Raw genomic sequence first — 21,026 nt, 5'->3', positions numbered from 1 at the left:
CAAACGAATCAACAGATCATTTTGAACCTATACTGGCAACACTGCTAGTTTTTCGTTGTGGAGGAGTGGTGGAGAAATCAAATCATTGCAGGGATTCGAATCTTTCGATTCAAATCGATTTTTAGATCCGGATCTTCAAATCCAATTCCCAGTCCGTCACATCGTGCGTGCACATCGAACTTGCCGATTTTGTCATATCGTTTGTAAAATTTTTGCAATTATTTACATAAATTTAACTCCAACACTTTAGCCCTTAGTGAGAAATATGCAAAGATTAATTGATTTACTCGATGTTATACAATAACGGCATTTATTTTGGTCCAAGAACAAATATGAGAGGATTACCATTAAAATTTTATCCATCGTGCAAAAACATTGAGCTTTATCCCAGAGCGAGCATGTATAATATTATGAGACATTTTACCGAAATCTGAATCAAATCAAGTCAGGATCGAGTTAAATCAAAACTGATTGGTATTTAACCATGTGAATCAAATCTGCTCCGAATCCGAAAAAATGGTATCCAATCCTGTAGATCTAGATCTACCAACACTATTGCGGAGCTGCCAAAGTTGTAAATGGCGTCTCTTTTCACGGTCTGCGATATTCGTCGTTCGAGGCAAATAAGCTAAAATTTTCCTGCTCCAAAGTGAGAGCTTCTTTAAAATTCATATCGGAAAAAGTCCGGCTCAATGAAAAGTGGCTGGTGCGGTAGTTAGGTTTTAGTTTTTTCTTTTGTTATCTTTTTTTGCCGGTTTTTTTTTAGACGATGGAAATACCACCTCTTGCACCAAATGGTAAGTGCGTAAAGTGATTTTGAGAGTTCACTTTGTTTTGCTGAAGAATGGTAGTAGTTTTACGTTCATATGTGTTTTTTTCAAATCATGTGTTTCCTTCGATTGGAAATCAATTTCACAGATATCGAACAGCGGAATATTATCGATAAGCTTGCCGACTTTGTGGCTCGCAATGGACCCGAGTTTGAATCGATGACCAAGTCCAAACAGCGAGGCAATCCAAAGTTTGAATTTCTCTACGGTGGCGAATTTTACAACTATTATCAGTACAAAGTGATTACAAAACAAGCCAGTAAGTGATCCACAAACCTTCGACACAAGTCGTACGAATCTAGAGCCTACATATATACTTTCGCTGGTTTTGTAGTGATGAAACAGCAGCAGCAGCAGCAACAACAACCGCAACCAAACATGTCCCTCCCTCCTTTAATGGGACAACACGGGATTCCATCATTACTTGCTGGATTTCCACAGCAACCACCGCCACAGACACAACTACCGCCCGGTGCTTTACAGCAGCAGCAACAGCAGCACCAATCGCAAGTGCAGCATCCATCACAACTAGCGCCACCATCCAACCCAAATGGAAGCGGATCCACCAACACAATGGCCCAAATCTGGTCCAATCCACCCCCGGTCAATTCTGGTCCGCCAAATCCGGCCTTGCCCCTTGGACCGAATAACCTGAACAGTCAGCTTACGGCACAACTTGAAGCACTCACAAAACAGCAACAAACGCTCAGCGAGCAAATACGCCAGTCGGAAATGAATCTCACAGCACAACATGGGGTATTTGTTATAATATAAGCCGCATCATAGCTTTCAATTCTACTGTTCCCATTTTACTTTCGCTCCCGTAGGTTCTGCTACAGCAGCAGCAAGTACAGATTGATGAATCCCTCACGAGGGCTCAGGAAGAAATGTTGCTCGCACAGGCGAAAGAAAACAATATTTCATTGCACGAATTTGACACTAAACTGCAGCCGATCATCGATTCCTGCACGAAAGACAGTATCTCCAATGGTAAGTTGGTCGTTCCCTATCCCGTTCTCGTTTTCCTTTCGGTTTACATTCGCAGAAAATGAAACAAACAACGAAAATTCCCTTTTGCCTTCATGCCTCTCTACTACGAGCTTGAACACTATCCGTATTGTCGTTGCGTAGATCCTTCGTCGCGCAAACCCTTCTTTGGTCATTAAACTTTTTCGATCCCTTTTCTGATTGCACATGTTATATTTGTTTCCATTTCTTCTGTTGATCTGCTACCTCGCGCTGGTTTCTATGAACACATTACAATTTTGATGTACTATCAAATCAGTTTAAGAACATTGATATCGAAGGTTATGATTATTGGTTGTTTCTTTGTTCATAGAATTTATCAAACAAGTTTTGTAAAGAGAAAAACTATCTGAGAATACCTTGCAAGTAATATATTTTTCTACTATTAAATAAAACGTTACAAATTTATAAAAAACATTTATGTCCAAACCGGCGCCTTTATCGAACCGAAACTTTAAACAGCACGTATCTGTTCCCTTCGCTCTGCTGAAAATGATATTGCGCGAATAGTTTATGTTTCCACTTCCCACTGCATTCCCACACATTTAAAAAATCCCTACCATTTTTACTAGATTATAAAACGTCCCAAAACAAAACACAATATTCATTACCAAAACTAACATCCCATGTTTCTAATGACAAATTTCAATCTACATATATTTTTTTGTTAATTACAATTTTAGGAAAAGGCTGGATTTTACAGCATTGTACCGATTCGGGAAAATGTCAAATTATTTCGCAGTATCTTTTGAGAAAGTAATCATCATATACCGTTTATTGCCCTTTATTAAATGTCCTTCGTTTTATTTCTATCTATATGTTTGTGTGATTTTGGAATTGTGCTCAAAATCTGTTCATCCGTTTCACACGCGGACTGAATTGGGTGTGCTTGTGTGTTCGAAAGGGGAATGACACAGACCGATCGACGTATGCTTGGGAACGAAGTATGCAATCAGATAAACAATACGACTAAAGCCTAAGGCATTCCAATGAGACTTCAATTTTCCAAGTAACACCGGTAGGACTAATGTGATCAAATGTTTGTATTTTTAACAGACAAACCTAAACGAAACGAAAAAAAAAAACAAAATTAGACGAATCAGGAACAAAATTGGACCAACAAAATATACACATATCGTGTACACAATCACCAACAATCGAACTTGATCCGTCAGGTTGCTTCTAAAGTTTCGGACCCAGTTCAACCCTTTCGAACCACGGCCCCAATATCGACGAAGAATTTTTGATAAAAGCAGGACAGCAAAAAGACTTTTGCGAACTTTCGTTTTTCCGATCTTTATCTATCTACTTATAGGGCGTTAATAGCTGGAGTTTTATTTACACAAAAATTGCACCTGATATATTTAGTAAATGATGTTATACATCATTGGTAAGTGCTCTTGCTTCCATTTTCTTTTAATTCCTTTTGCTCCCGTACGTATTACCACCCAGTGTTGTGTAATTGTTTTTTTTTTTTTTTTTGAGTGGTTTATGCATTAAAAACATATAGTAACCAATCGTTAGCCTTGCAGCCAAAAACTAATCGCATTGTTAACGCTTTTGATTTGCATCATATTTCCCCACGCTTTTTTCCAAGACCGATTAATAGAAACAAAATTAATTTTGTTTTTAAACATAAGATTCAAAACGGCAATTATTATTCAACTTTGGTGTTGTTTTTCAACTCTTTAAAAATCATTTTCGGTTGTCTTTGTTTTGTTGTTTTATCTACAACCTTTTTTGTTAATTTACGACATCCATTATCAGAAAATACTTAAAAATAGCATAGTTTTTGAAAAATAGTCAATTGGAATAATACAGATTTGAAACGGTCCAGACATAGCATCAGATGAATTAGAAGAATAAAAGTAAACATCGTAGAACGTAGTCGCGCGCACATTAACCCTTTTAACGCGTTATCCTCGGACCTAATGTTTACTCCTTCCACGTGATAATTGGCTTGCGATGCTTTTTTAGTGCAGTTTTTTTTAAACAAAGAACACATACTTAGTAACCACTCTTACAGCATCCGGAAAAACGCCGACGAGCTGAAAAAGTGTCTGGAGAGTGCGGTAATACCGATGTTCTGCAATGCAAAAATTAGTAAGTGCTTGCTTCCGTAGATTAGGGCAATAGCTTCTTATTTCTTATGCCAACTGTTTTGTTTTACTTATTTATTTGGTCCCTGTCCCAGCAGCCGCCAACGAGGAGCAAAGAGGAAAACTGTCCAAACTCCTTTCGCTTTGGGAATCGAAAGGCAATTTTTTCGACGCCTGTGTCATTTCCAAGCTGAAGTCTCCTCCGTCCTCGCTGCAGGAATATCAAACCAGTCTAATGACGCAGCACGCGAACGTTGTGGCAGCGATTCACCAAGCCACAAAAACCACCTTCGAAAAGTGGGTACAAATTTAGTCAACCCGCCAAATATTGTGGAAGAATAACGAATGTGTGTTCCTCTCTTTCACCGTTTCTAGTTATCAACAGCAGCATCAAGCATTCGTTCAGCATGCGACGCAACAGATCGCTCTACTGGAGAAACAAAAGCAGCAGCAGCTCGAGCAGCATGCCCGTAAGGCAGGCCTTTCACAAATACCGCCACCCCTCATGCCCGAACTCATGGCAGCCGTAGTCGGAGCCAACAATGGCAGCACAGCCAACGGACCACCCGGTGGTGCAATCGGAGGTCCACCGGTAGGAGTGTTGGTATCTTCTGCTTCGTCGGTACCCCAGCAACTGCCGGTCGGAGATCGAGGTGGAGTAGGAGTTGCTGCACCCGGCGGAGGACCGGGAGCTGGTGGTGGTGGTGTTGGTGGAGGAACAGGAGGTCAGATACCATCTCTTCTCGATCAAAACATAAACTTTGATCTGCTATCCGCGGCATTGCAAAAACTCAAAAATATTACAGACAACGGCCCTGTTTCTGGGGGCAATGGTGGTCCGGGGGGAATGGTACAGAGTGGTGCGAATAACATTTCACCTCTCCAACCTCCGCCATCGGGACGCGATGCTGATGGTGGTGGCGGCTCCGACTACACGCAGCCTCCGCCCAACTTCCCAATTCCGGATCTTTCGCGTCCACCGCCCAACTTTCAATACGGGCCTGCATCGAATCATCAAGCCGATGGGATGCACAACAGCAACAGCAATAGTAGTGGGGATCAGCACCATCAGCAGCATCATCACCCCGGGCTGGACGGAGATCACGACGAGCGACACGATCGACCGATGGGATCGTCAGGCTTGTTGATGCACGACGATCGCGACAGAGACGAGTTTGACCAGCATCATCACCATTCGGAACACCAGCCAGATCAGCAAAACGATCATCAGAAGCAAGCACTCGGTGAAGGTTCCGATGGAGACACGCCGGTCGCGGCCCCACAACCGGTGAAAATTCCTTACTTTGAACTACCGGCCGGATTGATGGTTCCACTGATTCGGCTGGAGGACTTCAACTACCATCCACTAGATCCGGACGAGATTCGTCTCCCACCGCCAACGCCCACGAACGATCGGCTGATGGGTGCCGTCGAAGCGTTCTACGCACCGCCGAGCCACGAGAGGCCACGTGATGGGTATGTGTGTGTTTCATTGTAAAACTTATTGTATATCATAATCAAATTAACACGTTCGTTCTCTCCACCGCAACACATTATTGTAGGGAAGGATGGGAGAAGCTTGCACTGTACGAATATTTCAAGGTAAAAAATGCTTCCCGCAAGCAGAAGGAGGATGAACTTGAGCGGGGTGTACGCGAACGATCACGCTCGCCCTCGCCAATCGATCCAGACTTGCTGAAGGCCACCAAGAAGCAGAAAAAGCGTACCTACCGCTCCAAGAGCCGCTCGCGATCGCGCTCCCGATCGCGTTCACCGTCCGACAGTGTGCCGGGAGGAGCTCTCCAGCACCATCAGCAGCAACTGCAGCAGCCAGCGATGCACGGTACCATCAGCGGAACCGTTCGCAATAACCAACGCCACCATCATCGTAACCGTCGCTCGGGTAGCCGATCTCGGTCCCGTTCGCGATCCCGTTCGCCCTCGCGACGTTCTCCATCGTCCGGTGCTTCAATTACGGGACGTAGAGGCCGCAGTCGGTCTCCAGTACGCCGCGGAGGATCCGGTACTGCTGGGGGTTCCGCAGGTGTGGATCGTGACCATCGTGATCGTGGTGGTCGGGAAGTAAGGCGATCGCCCACTCCGCCCAGCTTTGGTGGAGGCGGGTACATGAAGCCCAGTAATTTCCTTGAGGAAACCAGTAAACCCGGTGGTAGCGGTCACCCGGTGCATCATGTAATGAAGGGAGGAGGCATTGGTGGCGGTAATGGTGGTAGCGGTGGTGGCGGTGGTGTTGGTGGTGGTGTTGTTGGTGGTGGTGGAGGCGGCGGCGGCATGGGCTCAGTTGGGGCAGGTGGCTCGGGAGGCAGCATGGGTGGCGACCGGATAGGGCTCGGGGCAACGATTGAACCGTTCCGGCACGAGGCGCACAATCCAGCTGATCCGTACGAAAGTTTTCGTAAAAACAAGGGTGCAGCTTTCATCACGCGTATGAAGGCACGCGCTGACGAACGTAACTAAAACTTCGGGATGACGATTAGAAATGCGTGTTCCTGTTGCTCGGGATGTTCATCGTGTCGTGAAAGTCAAAATAGAAAAGAATAATTAGAAGTAGTACTATTTTAAGACCAGTGGCACCCAGCAAATAAAATCAATGAAATCCTCTGCAAATTGCCAACGGGTTTTGCTTTGTCCTCATCCAATGTTCATTGGAGTTCATGCAGTTCCATGCGAAAATCTTTCGTTAAGTTCTGATAAAAAGGACCAACCAATAGCGCCGTAATCGATCCGTATCGTCACTGGTAGTGTACCGGTTTATTTTCAATTTTCAAATAAATACTGTATAGCGACAAAATTTGTTGTTTCTTCTTACTTATTTACTACCGTTGTTTACTGTGCAACGGTAAAATTGTTTATGTTTGACTAATTTTATCTTCCACCTTAATTGCCTCCCGCGTCCACGTAAGCGATCAAACCATGCCCCGGAATTTTAGTCACGGAAGTTGTTTTCCGTCTTTCCTGTCATAAACATGATGATTATTTGCGCATCTAGTTTACCCCCACATATGAAGTACATGAGAATTTCTTCTCGTCAGTATCGACAAACTGATCGATAAACATGCTTTATTAGAACTTTCTTGTTAAAGAGCACAGCCACACCACGGAACAAAGAGTCGATCACTATGGCTTCACACTCCTGTCGTAATTAACACTTTTACCATCAGCTAGTTTGGATTTGGTTTTTTGGATTCTCTTAGCTCTTGTTTACCCCGGGTCGGTTTAATCCCGTGAATAGTTGGCGGATGGCTTCGTTCCGCTGAAGGTGCAAAATAACAGGTTAAAATATAATTATCTTACAACAGGTTTCCTCTCGGAACGATACAGTGACCATATAGGTATTTATATTTACTGCTTTCATTACCCCTTGCTCCAAACTCTTCTGACGAGTTGGTTCTTTCATATTAATCCACTTTACAGCGAAAGTTATGCAGACCCGCTACCATTGTTTTTCGTATTACACTCTGTCGGTTCTAGCAGTTCCGTGATTCTATTGCTAGCATTTTTGTTTGGTATTTGTAACGGATGAAAACGGTTGCCACGTGGAGTCCTAAACGATTTAGAAAGCCTGATAAACTAACATATAATTTATACCGCTTACCAAACGTTAAGAATTGTATCTGTATGTTCTACCTCTTGGAGGTCTGTTTGGTCAGAAGAATAAAAAGCTTTCACTAGTTTAAGGGTAGGCAACGGTCACGCTCTACGCGACACAGCAAGCACCGTGAGCGTGCTGAACCGGCAAAACCCCTGGCAAGGCGTAACCTCTTTTAGTCGACCAAACATATCCTACACCGCACCGCTTTTGTAAGGGCCCATTATTAAATGTTCATAGTTTTGATAACGTAATGTACTATAAACGCAAACACAACGAAGCCAACCAAAAGGATCAAATTCGTGTAGAGTGAATGCCAGATGTTGCTGTCGTCCGCACTGGACCGTCCGGGAACAAACAAGCCCCCATCGGCAGCCTCTCCACCTCCGGTGGCAGCCTCGGTACTACTGGACGCGCTTTCCCCCGCCGTGGCAGCCAGTTTTCTCTGTTCTTCGATCTTCTGCAACCGCTCGGTGATCTCTTCGCAAATCTCGGGGAACAGTTCCTGAAAGACTTCGTTCTTCATGTTGAACTCGAGCGACTGTTGCGCATAACGGCGCTTCTCGTAGGTCGTCGACTCGCATGAACCCATCGTCGGGGTCGTCTCGAGCATGAAGCTCAGCAGGCCCGTCAGAATGGTAGCGACGGACCAGGCCGGATTCCAAGTGTCCGGATGGAAGTCCGATATGCTCAAGCAAAGCCGTTTGTTAGTTTTGAATCGTCCGTTCGGTGTCGTCATGTAGATCGACGGTGGCTTGAAGGGGAATTCTTTCGTGAACAGCAGCGTCCCGTGGTAGTAGCCTCCGTGGTACGGTGAATCTTCTGGCCCTTTGATCACATAATGCCATTCCAGGATGTTAGAAGGCAGCGGTTCGGCTGTGATGTACGGCACTGTGGACGAGGATAGGTTAAATTATGCCAGGTTCATAATGGATTACCAGCAGAGCCTTACCTGGATCTCGCTTCAAGCGCATGTAGTCCTGTTTTAGCCGGCAAGTAGCAGTCGGTTTCTGGTTCGTCATTGTGGAGCACCGATATCCTGCGTCCTATCGCAGCGTGGTAGAGCAAACGGATCTGCTTCGAACCGAAAGAAAATAGAAAACTTCCGCTTCGATACTTTACTCAAGAGTGGTTCTAGACTGTTTAGTTCGCGAAAGCACAGTTGTTGTATTTGAGCGGCGTACAAAGTGTAGTTGCAAGCTTACGTTAGCAGTATATTACACTATTTCCAATATTGATGGCACAGAAAACGATAATAGAAGAATGTGTATTCTTCTCATGAGTACACTAGTTCCTTGATAAACAATATACACTGCCGTATTCTTTCAAGGATAGTGTTACGCTCAAAACCATAATACAGATGGACTGGGAAAGATTACAGGAGTCTCTATTTTGAGTTGTTTCCGATGGTTCTGACGCAAAAAAATAATCACTAGACACTGCTTTTGGCTACACGTCAGCGCTAACTAACCGTAAGCTCGCTTACGGAGTCGTGTGCACCTTCTTTCGTACGATATTTTTACAGGCTTCCAGAAGCGATAAAGTAAACAAAAAAGGTACGTATTACCACACACAACCAACAGACAGCACGGGAATACACAACCCACAAGTGCGCCCGACGAAAACGGCCAAGGTTTTTCCTAAATCACACGAAACGCTGGCTCGTTCGTCGATCGGTCACAAAAAATAACATCCAAACTACGACAGAAAAACATTCCACTTGACATTTCTGCCACACACAGCGACACAGGGCTACTGTTTTCTTTATCCAGGTAGTATTCCCGACAAATCATGACCTACCAGGGTAGTCCACCAATTGCTTTTTTATTCGAATAAAACAAGATTTATTCCAGCGTCCGGCATAGGCAAAGGGAACGCGAAGTAATTTTATTTTATGAGAAGCCAGTGTCATCCAAGCGACAACAATGTTGATGATTACTAATTTATTGTTGAATGCCCGAAAGTACAACCCTGCCGCCATGATGAAATGAAGTGTTTTGTTTTCGTCAGGCAAAATGAGCAATCCGTTCGAACGGCATCGGCGATAAATGGAATATATTCAGGAGGCGGTGCTGCTTGGCGTCGACCTTTTAGTGTTGGGGATATGCAGCAGTCAGTACTTTAAATTAAAGAAAAATTTACTTCTTCTCAAGGTAAGGCAATGTTCCAGTGGAACCTGTAAGTATTACAAACCTCAAAGTGACTGCATTATGTCATAACTTTCTGCTACCCCCTTCAGGATGCACCGCAATTACAAATCGATGGCCAGCTGACCGAGCGGTTAAAGAAGGAACCGGAGCGGAAGCTTGGTTATGTCGTTATCCGGGGGAGTGTTACGCCCATCGGGACGGCACTGCGAAGTGCTATGTCCCCGTCGGTTACCGGTGTGCTGCAAACGATGACACTTACGTGAGTAAACGACGAACGACGATTGACCATCGTTGACAGTATGCTAATAAATATTCTCTGGTATGTTTTAGCGAACACCGTGTGGCCCGTGCGATGTTCGGGTTTTGGCAACAGGAAAAGCAAATCATTCACGTGTCTGCCAATGAAATTCCGTTCAAGCTAGTCAACGGTAAGTACGGGGTCGAGATTGTGAATGGCCTATCTGCCGAGCTGCTCGATATGGACACGGTGTACGAGAATTACGAACCATCGTCGCTGAGCGTGTTCGATCATTTGTTCGGGTTATTTTCCGGAGTTCGACAGAAGGGCTTGCAAACGACGGAAGAGATGTTACGCGATGGAAGCTTCATTACGGCGGTTGGTGAGCTCGAATTCGACGACACCGGCATCCGGCTGCACCCGCCCTCCGACGGCTCGCCAATGTTTCTCACCACAGCTACTAAAAGTACGCTGCTGAAGCGTTTACAGGAAGCAAAATCATCCACACTGCTGAAGGTAATCTTGAGCGGCACCATATCGGTCGTATTAATTGGGTTAATTGCCAGGAAATTCTACAAACGAAAGAAACAAGAATGGGAAGAACAGAAGCTGCGCAAACAATTAGAAGCATCCCGTGCGGAGCGTCGTGCCCGTACGCGTCCGCCAGAGCTCAGCGAAGATCAGCTGTGCGTCGTATGTGTCGTAAACCCTAAAGAGGTGATTTGCTTACCCTGCGGCCACGTATGCTTATGTGAAAACTGTGCACAAAGAATCAACGACAATTGTCCGGTTTGCAGAGCAGTCATTGAAACGAAAGCGGCTGCATTTATTACTTAGGCTATCGCCTGATACACACCATCTCACATATAACAGTAGCGGAGCGAAATCCCTAACCGGTAATGGTAAGAATATTTTTAGAGAGGGTAGGAATGAATTCGCAAATAAAGTGTGCGCATCGAATTTGCATCCACATATGCTGTATTTAACCTTTCATTATGCGCTCGTAACCTCGCTGATCGAGGTACATCCGCTGGAATACACGATATTTCCGTTCGTGGTAATCACGATTGCTCTCACTTAAGTCCGGTTTCACGATCGTTGCACTACCGCCCATATTCGCTGAAGCCAACTGAAAAAGACGAGCAATAGGTATTAGAAACCATCTTAATGTTAATACTTTACTTACCTCTAAACTTGCGTATAATCCTGCGGCGTGCGCTCCCATTATAGCGGATCCTAACAGAACCGCTTCTGATTCCGTAGGAAGCAACACCGGGACCGAACAGATATCGGCATGAGCTTGTACAAATAGCGAGTTTTTGCTCAATCCACCACAAAGCAGTATACAGGTGATTGGTTTGCGGCCAGATGTTTCCAATACCTGCAGTATATGTCGCGTGCCATACTGTTAAGAGAAAAACGTCACAATTTCATGTTGACAGAAATGGAAATTTCAATTAAAATGAACTGTTCTTACCGCAAGTGCTTGAATTAGTGCGAGATAAAGCAGAGCCAAATTTTGAACGTCCTTAGTCATCGTTAGGCCGCATAACATGCCCTTAAGATTGGGATCCGCCAACGGAGATCGATTGCCGTGGAAGTCGGGCCAAATGTGTAAATCTAGCGTCAGGCGATGGACAGACGATTCACTACGATTTTTCGCCAGCTCGAGCAGGAATTCGTTGAGATAGGCATATATTTTACCGTTAGAACCATGCTCTGTCAGCAGCTCGCCATAGCAAGGATGGGTCTTGAGAATGTGATCAATTAATATTCCTGTGGCGCTCTGCCCTGCTTCGTTGAGATAAAGCCCCGGAATAATGGCATGCTTGTACGGTCCCCAAATTCCCGGGGCCAGTACTGGATCTTCCGTGAGGCTCATATGGCACGACGATGTTCCACAGATAATGGCCATTTTAGTCGTAAGTTTGCTTTCGTCTCCGGGACCGTGGCATCCTAGCAGCGCTAGTGCTCCAGCATGCGCATCAATCATCGAGCTGGCAACGGCCGTTCCTACACGCAACCCCAGCTCACGAGCAGCCACTTCCGAAAGGCCGCCCTCAATCGGCGTTCCTGGATTTAACACACGAGACCCGATTAACTTCCAACTGTTACCGCTCAGCTCTTCGGCTAGACCGATCGATTGCAGAAAATCCTCACACCAGGAACGACTCTCGGCGTCGTAGTTCCACTTGCAGACAGCGGAACAAATCGACCGTCCATCGGAACCAGTCGCCCGAAACGTAAGGTAATCTGGTAAGTCATAAAATGCACCCGCCTTAATCCACGCGTCATTGTACATGTGACGCTTCAGCCAGAGCAGCTTCGGTATCTCCATCTCGAGCGATATGGTGCCCCCGACGTAGTTAAGCATCTTGTGTCGCGTTGCGTTGATGAAACGTGCTTCCTCTTCCGCACGGTGGTCCATCCAGAGGATAATGTTCCGTTGATTATCCTTGGACGAAGGACTCACCGTTAACGGCTGCATATCTTTGTCCAAAACCACCAGCGAACAGGTGGCGTCGAAGCCAATGCCCTTAATCTTCTCTTTAGGAATTCTGGCGGTGACATTCTAAAATTCAATAAACGTTGTTAATACAAAAGAAATGTATATCCTATTTTTCAATAACTTAACTAGGGATGACCTATATTGTCAACTGTTCCTATTTTTACAACTTGCCTTCCTTTTTCGCATTCAAACACTCTTTTTATAATCCACTTGAGATATTTTCCCTTGTCTAGAGGTCAACCAATGTGAGCTTATCTCCTTAGCGTCCTTCCTATCTACACTCTCTGGTAATAAACTAATCTGACGCTTTTATGCCCTTCCTCAATATGACCGGAGAATAATGAACCAAGCGCGGCAATGAGTGGAATAGTGACTTTCATAGTTGCTACTAGCAGTTTGTTGTACCTTGACGCACTCGCAAACAGCCGTCCAAATATCCTCCGACGATTGCTCGTAGTAATTCGGCTGGCTGTTCCAGGTCTGGATGGATTTTACGCATGTTTCTAGCACTTGACCATTGGCGCTAACTAAAGCGGCTCGTGCACTGCCGGTGCCTACGTCAACGCCTACAAGGAACGCTCGATTATGCGCCATATCTGCTCTGCGTACAAACTTTCACCTTTCCTTTTATTTGCGTACACCCGTAGGGTAGTTGTGCACAACGCGCTCTCCGACAGAGAAAGGAACGCGATCTTTCCTTTACGAAAGTCTGAAGGAAAATGAAGCGTGTGCTAGCCTCAATTGACTTCAGGGTGCTCGTACGCGCGGGGCGTCCGTAAGTCCCAGCAGATTGTTATTATATTTGATAATAATCATTTCAATTCCTCAACAGGGTGATTCAAGCTCGTCAAAGATTATTTTCAAATTTATTACACTAGAATTTATTTTTAGCGAACAAAAAACATACAATTTGATGAAAATGTACGCGGTGTGGAAAACTAACATTTAAAAATTTAACTTTCCCGCCCAACTTTTTAACCCTCCAATCGAATGACGTGGTGCAAAGAATTACTGGATGCAGCTAGCTTTGCATTAAGAACCTTAGCAACTTCGTCATGTAGCCAATTGGTTCGTGTATCAGATAGGTAGCAAACTTGCTCGAACCTCGAACCACGTTCTTTTTTGAGCATTCGAGTTCTTTTGACAAAGCAAACACGTTTTGTTTTTTGTTGTGATTTGCTATCTGTGGCATAAACAAAACGTATTTTTGTAAAGCCTACAGCGAACTGAGCGAATATTCTGCTGTTAGAAGAAACAGTGCTCAAATATGGTGCGCGTTAAGCATAGGTAATTTCAAGAATTCATTAGGTAACTGTATTGCTGTTCGCACTTACCCTTTTTACTTTAACCAGGTACATTTTGGTGCAAATAAAATACGACAATCGACCGAAAGATGATGCTCCAAAAGTTACTTCAAAATCGCTTTCAGTATATCTGAGAAAACAAGTATCCAAATACTATGGAAATTATGGGGCCGCCACCGTGCAAAGGTTGCTTGTGATGTATTTTAATGCCAAAACTCACCTATGCATCATACGAACTCGTCACGGACCGCATCGTTTTGTGACCAGCGTACTTCCGTTGCTCACGCAGGTAAGTTTTAACCGGCCAGACCGTGGTGGGCAGCTGTTAACCCTACCATTTTTCTGTTCATGCTGTCCAGATGGATGAACATGTTTTCCGCTTCCGAACGCTCTACGTTGGTGCAACGGTTCAACAGTGCCAAAAATTTGTGGTTAAATATCAGCAACGATACATCAACCGAACGATCGGATACTATCAGGGAATGGAACAGAAGCAAAAAATGATAGAAAACGTAACCGCAATGGTCCGGCAGTAATGTATGTATTTAAAATCTGTTTTATTAGGCAAAAAAGGATTCTGGGCCCTATTCTCAAGTTGGCTAATAAATAATTGCAAATGGTTTGTTCCGGAGAGGTGGGGCGCGCACGTAAGGAAAAGAGCAGTCCTTCAGTCAGTTGATAGTCCAGTCGTCATATCACAGTGTTCGTTTGGTCGGGGTCTGGTGGTCGAAATTTAATCTTATCCTTCGCTTCGTCAGCTCAGCGGAATACAATTGCATTACGCATCAATAGCAATCGTCGTCACACTCTTTACAAACGTACTTCAGTCGCGATGAAGCTCCGCCAACTCCGCAGGTATTGTTCAAGAAATCTCCCAAATTCGACGACAAACTGAACAGATGTTCATTCTTGCCCACACAAACGTGCGTCGACAGTCGACACTCGTCCCCGTTCTGAATCAGCGCAAAGTTGCACTCCCGGTACGGTTGGTCCGTATCCCAAAGGAACAGCTCTGCCTCGCTGCGGTAGCGCAGCACCACACCGTTTCCGCCGTCGGTTCCGAGGAGCACGGAGTGCTTCCGCTTCGTGCCCATTTCGACGATCGCATTCGCACCCTTGCCGCTGCGTAGATGCTCCGATTTTATAGAGTACACTTTCTGCCCGCAAAGGTAGCTGAAGATCACCAAACTTTGGCCCTTCGGTTTACTGATCAGCAACAGATAAAGCACATCCGAGTCACCACATCCGGCCGAGATTGCACGTGGCAGCACCACCCGGAAGATTTTGTTGTTCTGCACATCGATCGAAATGAGGGCACCATCTGCGTCGGACACAAAGCTGCAAGTAAAAAGTGATAATAACAGATTAACCAATGTTCTTTTTTTTTTTAAAGAGATGCCACTGCAACTGACGAACTACTTACACGAACGGACGACCATTTTCATCATAGTCCGTTACCAAATATTGCAGACGCGTAGTGGATTTTACGACCTCCGACAGATCGATCGTTTTCAGCGTCTTGCCATTGTTTAAATTGAAAGCGTATACTTTCGGTGGGCAACGTTTGATGGGTTGCTGCAGGAAGTTTGTTATACCGGAATCCAAAACCCACAGAATTCCCTGAAAAGGATGAAACAAGTGTTGATATGTCGGCTTATATAATGGAAAGTTGCATTAAAAAAACAACATGACATACCTTTACATCCTTGAACAAATCAATGACCGATTGGAGTGAATTGCAGTTTCCCTCCTCCTGGTAGGCCCAGCACGGGAACGGCTTGATATGCGCATAGCAGTTCGGTTTGTTTAGGTCAATCTGACCGAGCGTGACCGGGACACCGGTCTTCAGCCGGGGCAGTGCCAGTATAACCCGTTCATGGTCATACTGGCAACGCACCGGTATCACATTCCTAGGAATGTAGCGCTGCGTCGAGCAGTAGATGTTCTTCGTCGATTCGCACGGAAAATCAATCGAATTGCCATTGACGCGGTACACTTTGTCACAGTACTCGTGCACCTCGTTGCTGGCAAAAGCCGACAGTAGAAAGCAGAGCACGGCCAGCGATAGCCCTATCGTACGATGGCCCATTCTGTGTCGATTTTGAAATTTCTCTAGCGACTAGGAACTGAGACTACGACTACGATCCTGGAAAATCCGCGACCCACTCGTAGCCAACACCAGTTCTCCGTTTGTCTGTACAAATGTAACTAATTGCTTGCATGGGACATGGGTGCCCATATATACACCTAGCCAGCGTAACACAACTAGCTTTTTCCAAGGCCAACACAACATACCCGGCTTCTACGTGCACGGATGGGCTGATGACATGGTCATGCCCTGCTGTGGACGTTGGACGTTGGAATGTGTGTTGTCTTCATCTACCGACGATCAACAGACATGTTAAACACATTTAATAGTTATGAAGTTTTGGATAACCACCAAGCACCGACCACTAATACAACCGTCGAATCCATCTGCGAAATTTTCAGTTTATCACTTACCAAAATACTCGTGCTTTCGAAGGCGCTCATTCCAAAAATGTGATTTCTTACCATCACGTTCCCTTAAAAGATTGTAAAAAAAAATGAAAAATAACGGTATTTTGTTTACACATTAAAACATACTCTATTAATTTTTTGCATTGTTTGTACGTGAAACGTTGAATGAATTTTAAAATTAAACAAAACTAACTTAATTTTTGAGATAGGTGTAATTTTGCGGGCATTTCTTATATCTGTGTAATGTTATCTGTCTTCAAGACAGGTAAAGAAATCATAGAACCAAGAAGTAAAGTACACTGGTTAAAACTGTGTTCTTTTCACTGATCTGAGATATTCTCAAGGCCTCTTTGGGGTGAGATGATGAATGAAGTTAAAGATTATACAAAAGAATCTTAAATATTAAAATAGGCGTATTATGAACTTTTTCTGCTATCTGTCTAATACAACTAAAAATAAACAAAATTTGTTTTAATCACTTTTCGATAATCTGAAAAAATCTCTGTTCAAATTAAACTAGATTTCACGTGCTCACTTTTTGCCACACTGAGTGTATCAATTTTAAATTTCATAATACGGTACTACATTCTTTATCAAGCATTTCGAACAGTGCCGTGAAAACCATTATTTTGTTATAATGAACATAAGATAAACAAAAAAAGGAGCATGGTTTTTATACGCATGCTGTAAAGAAAATATAGCCGGAAACGTTGGTTTGTTCTCCATTGCATTCCCATGCAAGAAACGTGCCTCGATCGCAAATCGAGGCTCGTCCTTGAACAAGTTCTTCCCGTGGAAGGCTGGGAAGCCACCGCGACGGTTATGCATGATCGTTATAGATTTCCTCACTTTCCGTATATACATAAATTTGGAATTTCTGTTCTGGAAATATTGAAGTTGAGTTTACATACACCACGTCGGTTGCTCGCGCAGTACGTGATAACCCGGCGATGGTTCGGTCCGCCAAAATTCTCAATTTTACCTAAGTGTACTTATTTCACACGTATTCTTTGGTGGAAGATAAACACTTAAACTGTACTCACTTGGCCACACTGCTCTCTTCGTGCCTTCCAGGAACACACCTCCGTGTCCATTTCTTCCGTTCCGTCCGTGCTCGGTCGCGGCACTTTCGTCAACAGGTGCGAATTTCTAAACATGAAAAAATAAACATCGCGCCACGGCAGAGCCACCGTGTACGCGACGACCCCAACTGTGCTTGGCTCTTGACATTGAGTGCGGACCAACGACCGTTGGTCGTATCGTCTGCCCTCGGCCCCTCTCTTCTGCCCGCGCAGATTTTCCGGCTGCTCCGGAGTTATGTGGCAGGGTTGAAGACAGTAGCCAAAATTGTGTCCAACGGCTAGCGGAAGCTATAAAACCATTCGTGTACGATCGTCGAGGGAACAGTCAGGTGGATAGTGTTGAAGACGGGTACACGCATAGGACGACAGACAGTAACAGACAGTTTAAGGTGGCTTTAGTTTCTTATAGACACAATTTAAGGATTGTCGATATCCGGTATGATGCGATCGATAGCAACGAGGTGCCGGTTTTTACCACTGGCTGTGGCTCTGTTTGGCTACGCCTTGACAGTAGTTAGCGCCGAGCGAGGATCGTGTACGGCGGAGAATTGTACACGCGCAATTTACACCTGGGAAGGTGGACGCATCGTTTGGCCCTGTCCGACCACGAAGCGGCTCATCACGAGTACAGGCAAGTACACGCCACGTGATCTGATTGCGATGCGATGTCAGCGCGCCGGTACAAACACTCTGTGCGCTTTCCCGCGATACAAGAGCAGCAACCCGATTACGCTGAGCAAGGTGTACGCCACCAAGAAGGGCTGCGACGTCAAGTTCGAGCCGTTCCCGTGCTGGTCCGAGCAGGAGGAAGGCAACTGCAATGCGCTCCAGTCCGTGACCGACCTGTACAGCGATGGCGATTACTTGTGGGTGTTGGACGTCGGAGTCACGCAGTCACTTCGAACGCCCGTCCAGCGCTGCCCACCGAAGGTCGTCGTGTACGACGTGAAGACGGGCAAGAAGTTAAAGACGATCAATCTGGCACGATTCGTGACGGAAAAATCGCGCTTGCAGTACCTTCAGGTCGAGTGTCTGAAGGGTGGCCGCTGCTACGTTTACGTGAGCGACGCGGGTAACAATGCGATCATCGTGTACGATGTGTACGGTGGCCGCGGATACCGGGTGGTACTGCCGAAAGCGGTCCATCTAGGTTGCCGTTACCGCGACGTGCTGTATGTGTTCCTCTCCAAGCACAAGGAAGGCACAAGGCTTTACTTTACCTACCTTGGTGGATCTCGGTTGTTCGCCATCAAAACGGAACACTTGCGGAAGGGTCACGGCGGTAACATTATAGGTAAGCATACATACTATACAAGCTGGTCATTAGAAGAAAACCAAGAGTATGAACGCATGTGGCTGTGGTGAAACTAACTAATTTAAATTCCCGAAATCCATACAGACATTGGCGAGAAAACGAACGTACCCGTTTTCCTTGGCACCGACGGGGGTCACGGTGTGTTCTTCCGGGAGGAAGGTGACTCGGACATCTACTACTGGGACACGAACACGTGTTGCAAAAAATCCAACTTCAAGCTGGTCTACAAGAGCGTACTTGGATTGTACGCTACCCACGCTTTTCCCGACCACAGACTGAACCGTATGCTGGTGCTGGAAAACGACTTCCCTAGCTACGTCAAGGATCATGCCGGCTGTGGCACGTTGCATCAGATTTCGATCTTGGACGGAAGTTGCAAGTGCGGTTCGGCATCCCTGTAATTACAGTAGGCTGGACGGTTTGAGCATAGCGCAATCTAGCAGCCTGGTGGTTTGGTGGTTTTTGGATGTCGATCGTTCCAATATATTTATGTAAACATGTGATAAGCAGTGGAGAGCTAGGAGGGATAGTCTTAACAATAAAGCCATGACTGATGAAATTCATTCGGGTCGATTGTTGAACACAGTTGATGTACGCATATTCGACTGAACCCTTCAAAAAAGTGAAGATGAACAGAAGCGAAATAGCAAATAAACTTTTTCTATCGAATGATTTTAATCTTTTAAACTGAAATTGACTGATTTTATCAACTGTAAGCAACAAAGTAACTCACATAGAAAAGTACATGGTTTATCGGCTCCATTAGTAAGTACAATCCTTTCACGAATAAGAGAGGTGGAACATAAAAGGGGAGGAAAACATTTCATTATTATTATCGCAACCCCTGTAGAATCAGCTAATAATACCTTACTATCAGTTGCTTCACGCCTATCCAGATGGAAAAAGGTAAACATTAGAGGATTTTCTCCGTTTTCAGAAACTTAATTTATTATCCATTCCAATGCAGACCATCACCTGCATCCACTCGATATAAATCGGACTGCTTAGACAGCCTTCTGCGTAACGGCTTCGCGGGCCTTTGCACGCTCAATCTTGGCAATGCGTGCCATACTCTTGGGTCCGAGCAGACCACCTCCCCAGTGACGGCGGATTTCATCGTAGCGATCGTTGAAGTTGGTCTTGATCGTCTCGACCAGCTTGGCCAGGTTGGCGCGGTCCGAGTTCTCCACCTGAGTCAGGGCAACGCAGGTGCACGTCTTGCGGTATACCAATGTTCCCAGACGAGACTTGCCCTTGATGACGCAGTACGGGACACCCATCTTGCGGCAGAGCGCGGGCAGGTAGACGACCAGCTCGATCGGGTCGACGTCGTGCGAAATCACCACCAGCTGGGCCTTCTTCTGCTCAACCAACTTCACCACGGTGTTGACGCCCTGGCGGAGGGTGTTTTGCTTCTTCGGCAGAGCAACATCCTCCTTGCCGGCAGCCTTCGCCTCAGCCTTTGCCTTCAGACGCTGTACCTTAGCGATCGGGTTCTCCGGGCGGTACTTCTCGAGCAGCTTCAGCAGCTGCTGAGCAGTGGGTTTATCCAGGGCCTGGGAGAACTGGTTAATCGGCGGTGGAATCTTCAGACGCTTCTGCAGGATAGCACGCTGGCGCTGAATGCGAATGTACTTCGGCCAGCGAACGAATCGGGACAGGTCACGCTTCGGCTGCACATTCTGACCGATGCCGAAGTTCTTAACACGTTTCTCGAACAACGGGTTGACCACCTTCTTAACCTCAACTTTTTTCGGGGCCAGCGGGGCGGCAGCAATCTTCTTGCCGGTCACAACCTTCTTCTTCGTGGGCTTCTTAGTAACCATGGTGGATGGATCCTGTTGTAAAATTGCACTAAATTAGTACTATTGCTGCAAAATCAACGGAGATTATTTTGATCGTACCTCAACTTCCACTAGCAGATATAGAAAGGAAGACTGTCATGTGGAGTGGTTGGCAGAATCGGGATGCGGAAGATTCGAAGATTCGATCCCTAGACGGATTCCAAAGATTCGAATCCATTGTGAAGTGAACTACATTCGGGTTCATACCAAGTCATGTTACTGCAAAAATAGGGATTTGCATCACATTTCGATGGATTCCTGTAACATAATAAGCAATAAGCATGCATGCTCTATCACACCGGAAAGTTTCGGGACAAAATATTCGAAATAAAAATGTGTTTTGTTCTCGGAACTAGTCGTTTTTGACAACCTTGTTAAAACTTATCGTTTTGAACAAATACACATTTCCGCATGGGTTCGTGGAACAGCAAAACGTCAAACTGATGTGGGAACTGTTTTTTGGAACTGATTGATCCAGTGATGTTTTTTCTGATAAAACATCCAATTTTATTTTAATTTC

General features: G+C 45.3%; 8 protein-coding genes across 11 annotated transcripts in view; 4 read left to right on the top strand and 4 right to left on the bottom strand.

Annotated features, from left to right (window-relative positions):
- The first annotated feature begins 679 nt into the window (after nucleotides 1–679).
- Nucleotides 680–6,759, top strand: LOC131263272 (calcium homeostasis endoplasmic reticulum protein). 3 transcript variants are annotated; one of them, XM_058265446.1, is made up of 11 exons: nucleotides 680–797; nucleotides 919–1,089; nucleotides 1,165–1,586; nucleotides 1,658–1,820; nucleotides 2,540–2,612; nucleotides 3,172–3,246; nucleotides 3,883–3,959; nucleotides 4,051–4,252; nucleotides 4,331–4,680; nucleotides 4,762–5,431; nucleotides 5,518–6,759. In XM_058265446.1, the coding sequence occupies exons 1-11, from the start codon at nucleotides 770–772 to the stop codon at nucleotides 6,431–6,433; spliced, it is 3,147 nt and encodes a 1,048-aa protein (XP_058121429.1). In that variant the 5' UTR covers nucleotides 680–769; the 3' UTR covers nucleotides 6,434–6,759. The 3 variants fall into 3 exon arrangements, with proteins under 3 accessions (XP_058121429.1, XP_058121428.1, XP_058121427.1); XM_058265445.1 differs by having other exon boundaries at nucleotides 4,054–4,252; nucleotides 4,331–5,431; XM_058265444.1 differs by having other exon boundaries at nucleotides 4,331–5,431.
- Nucleotides 6,693–9,227, bottom strand: LOC131263281 (ubiquitin-conjugating enzyme E2 J2). The gene is made up of 2 exons (XM_058265456.1): nucleotides 8,518–9,227; nucleotides 6,693–8,456 (listed from the first exon to the last, which is right to left on the bottom strand). Exons 1-2 carry the CDS (start codon nucleotides 8,585–8,587, stop codon nucleotides 7,792–7,794), a joined length of 735 nt encoding a protein of 244 aa, XP_058121439.1. The 5' UTR covers nucleotides 8,588–9,227; the 3' UTR covers nucleotides 6,693–7,791.
- A 355-nt stretch (nucleotides 9,228–9,582) lies between these two features.
- LOC131263279 (mitochondrial E3 ubiquitin protein ligase 1) lies at nucleotides 9,583–10,946 on the top strand. Its single transcript, XM_058265453.1, has 3 exons — nucleotides 9,583–9,718; nucleotides 9,805–9,974; nucleotides 10,046–10,946. Exons 1-3 carry the CDS (start codon nucleotides 9,614–9,616, stop codon nucleotides 10,788–10,790), a joined length of 1,020 nt encoding a protein of 339 aa, XP_058121436.1. The 5' UTR covers nucleotides 9,583–9,613; the 3' UTR covers nucleotides 10,791–10,946.
- LOC131263277 (FGGY carbohydrate kinase domain-containing protein) lies at nucleotides 10,711–13,056 on the bottom strand. The gene is made up of 4 exons (XM_058265450.1): nucleotides 12,868–13,056; nucleotides 11,431–12,525; nucleotides 11,140–11,358; nucleotides 10,711–11,082 (listed from the first exon to the last, which is right to left on the bottom strand). The coding sequence occupies exons 1-4, from the start codon at nucleotides 13,054–13,056 to the stop codon at nucleotides 10,936–10,938; spliced, it is 1,650 nt and encodes a 549-aa protein (XP_058121433.1). The 3' UTR covers nucleotides 10,711–10,935.
- Nucleotides 13,057–13,637: 581 nt separating this feature from the next.
- On the top strand, nucleotides 13,638–14,440 carry LOC131263282 (ribonuclease P/MRP protein subunit POP5). Its single transcript, XM_058265457.1, has 3 exons — nucleotides 13,638–13,749; nucleotides 13,815–14,055; nucleotides 14,126–14,440. The coding sequence occupies exons 1-3, from the start codon at nucleotides 13,730–13,732 to the stop codon at nucleotides 14,300–14,302; spliced, it is 438 nt and encodes a 145-aa protein (XP_058121440.1). The 5' UTR covers nucleotides 13,638–13,729; the 3' UTR covers nucleotides 14,303–14,440.
- Nucleotides 14,441–14,551: 111 nt separating this feature from the next.
- Nucleotides 14,552–15,855, bottom strand: LOC131263278 (protein yellow-like). Its single transcript, XM_058265452.1, has 3 exons — nucleotides 15,463–15,855; nucleotides 15,190–15,386; nucleotides 14,552–15,104 (listed from the first exon to the last, which is right to left on the bottom strand). Exons 1-3 carry the CDS (start codon nucleotides 15,853–15,855, stop codon nucleotides 14,552–14,554), a joined length of 1,143 nt encoding a protein of 380 aa, XP_058121435.1.
- Nucleotides 15,856–17,785: 1,930 nt separating this feature from the next.
- Nucleotides 17,786–19,349, top strand: LOC131264712 (protein yellow-like). Its single transcript, XM_058266982.1, has 2 exons — nucleotides 17,786–18,641; nucleotides 18,747–19,349. The coding sequence occupies exons 1-2, from the start codon at nucleotides 17,786–17,788 to the stop codon at nucleotides 19,061–19,063; spliced, it is 1,173 nt and encodes a 390-aa protein (XP_058122965.1). The 3' UTR covers nucleotides 19,064–19,349.
- Nucleotides 19,350–19,583: 234 nt separating this feature from the next.
- LOC131263280 (large ribosomal subunit protein eL8) overlaps nucleotides 19,584–21,026 on the bottom strand; it is a 77,520-nt gene continuing 76,077 nt past the window's right edge. The window contains exons 1-2 of one of the 2 annotated variants that reach the window (XM_058265454.1): nucleotides 20,567–20,603; nucleotides 19,584–20,500 (exon numbers count right to left, since the gene is read on the bottom strand). In XM_058265454.1, the coding sequence (XP_058121437.1) occupies nucleotides 19,667–20,488 (822 nt within the window). In that variant the 5' untranslated portion in view covers nucleotides 20,489–20,500; nucleotides 20,567–20,603 and the 3' untranslated portion in view covers nucleotides 19,584–19,666. Of the gene's footprint in view, nucleotides 20,501–20,566; nucleotides 20,604–21,026 lie in introns of those variants that run through there. The other variant, XM_058265455.1, reaches the window with a different exon arrangement.

This window comes from Anopheles coustani, chromosome 2, assembly GCF_943734705.1.
Source record: "Anopheles coustani chromosome 2, idAnoCousDA_361_x.2, whole genome shotgun sequence".
Taxonomy (NCBI): Eukaryota; Metazoa; Arthropoda; class Insecta; order Diptera; family Culicidae; genus Anopheles; species Anopheles coustani.
Note: the sequence above shows the minus strand (reverse complement) of the source record. Positions and strands in the feature narration are given on the sequence as shown.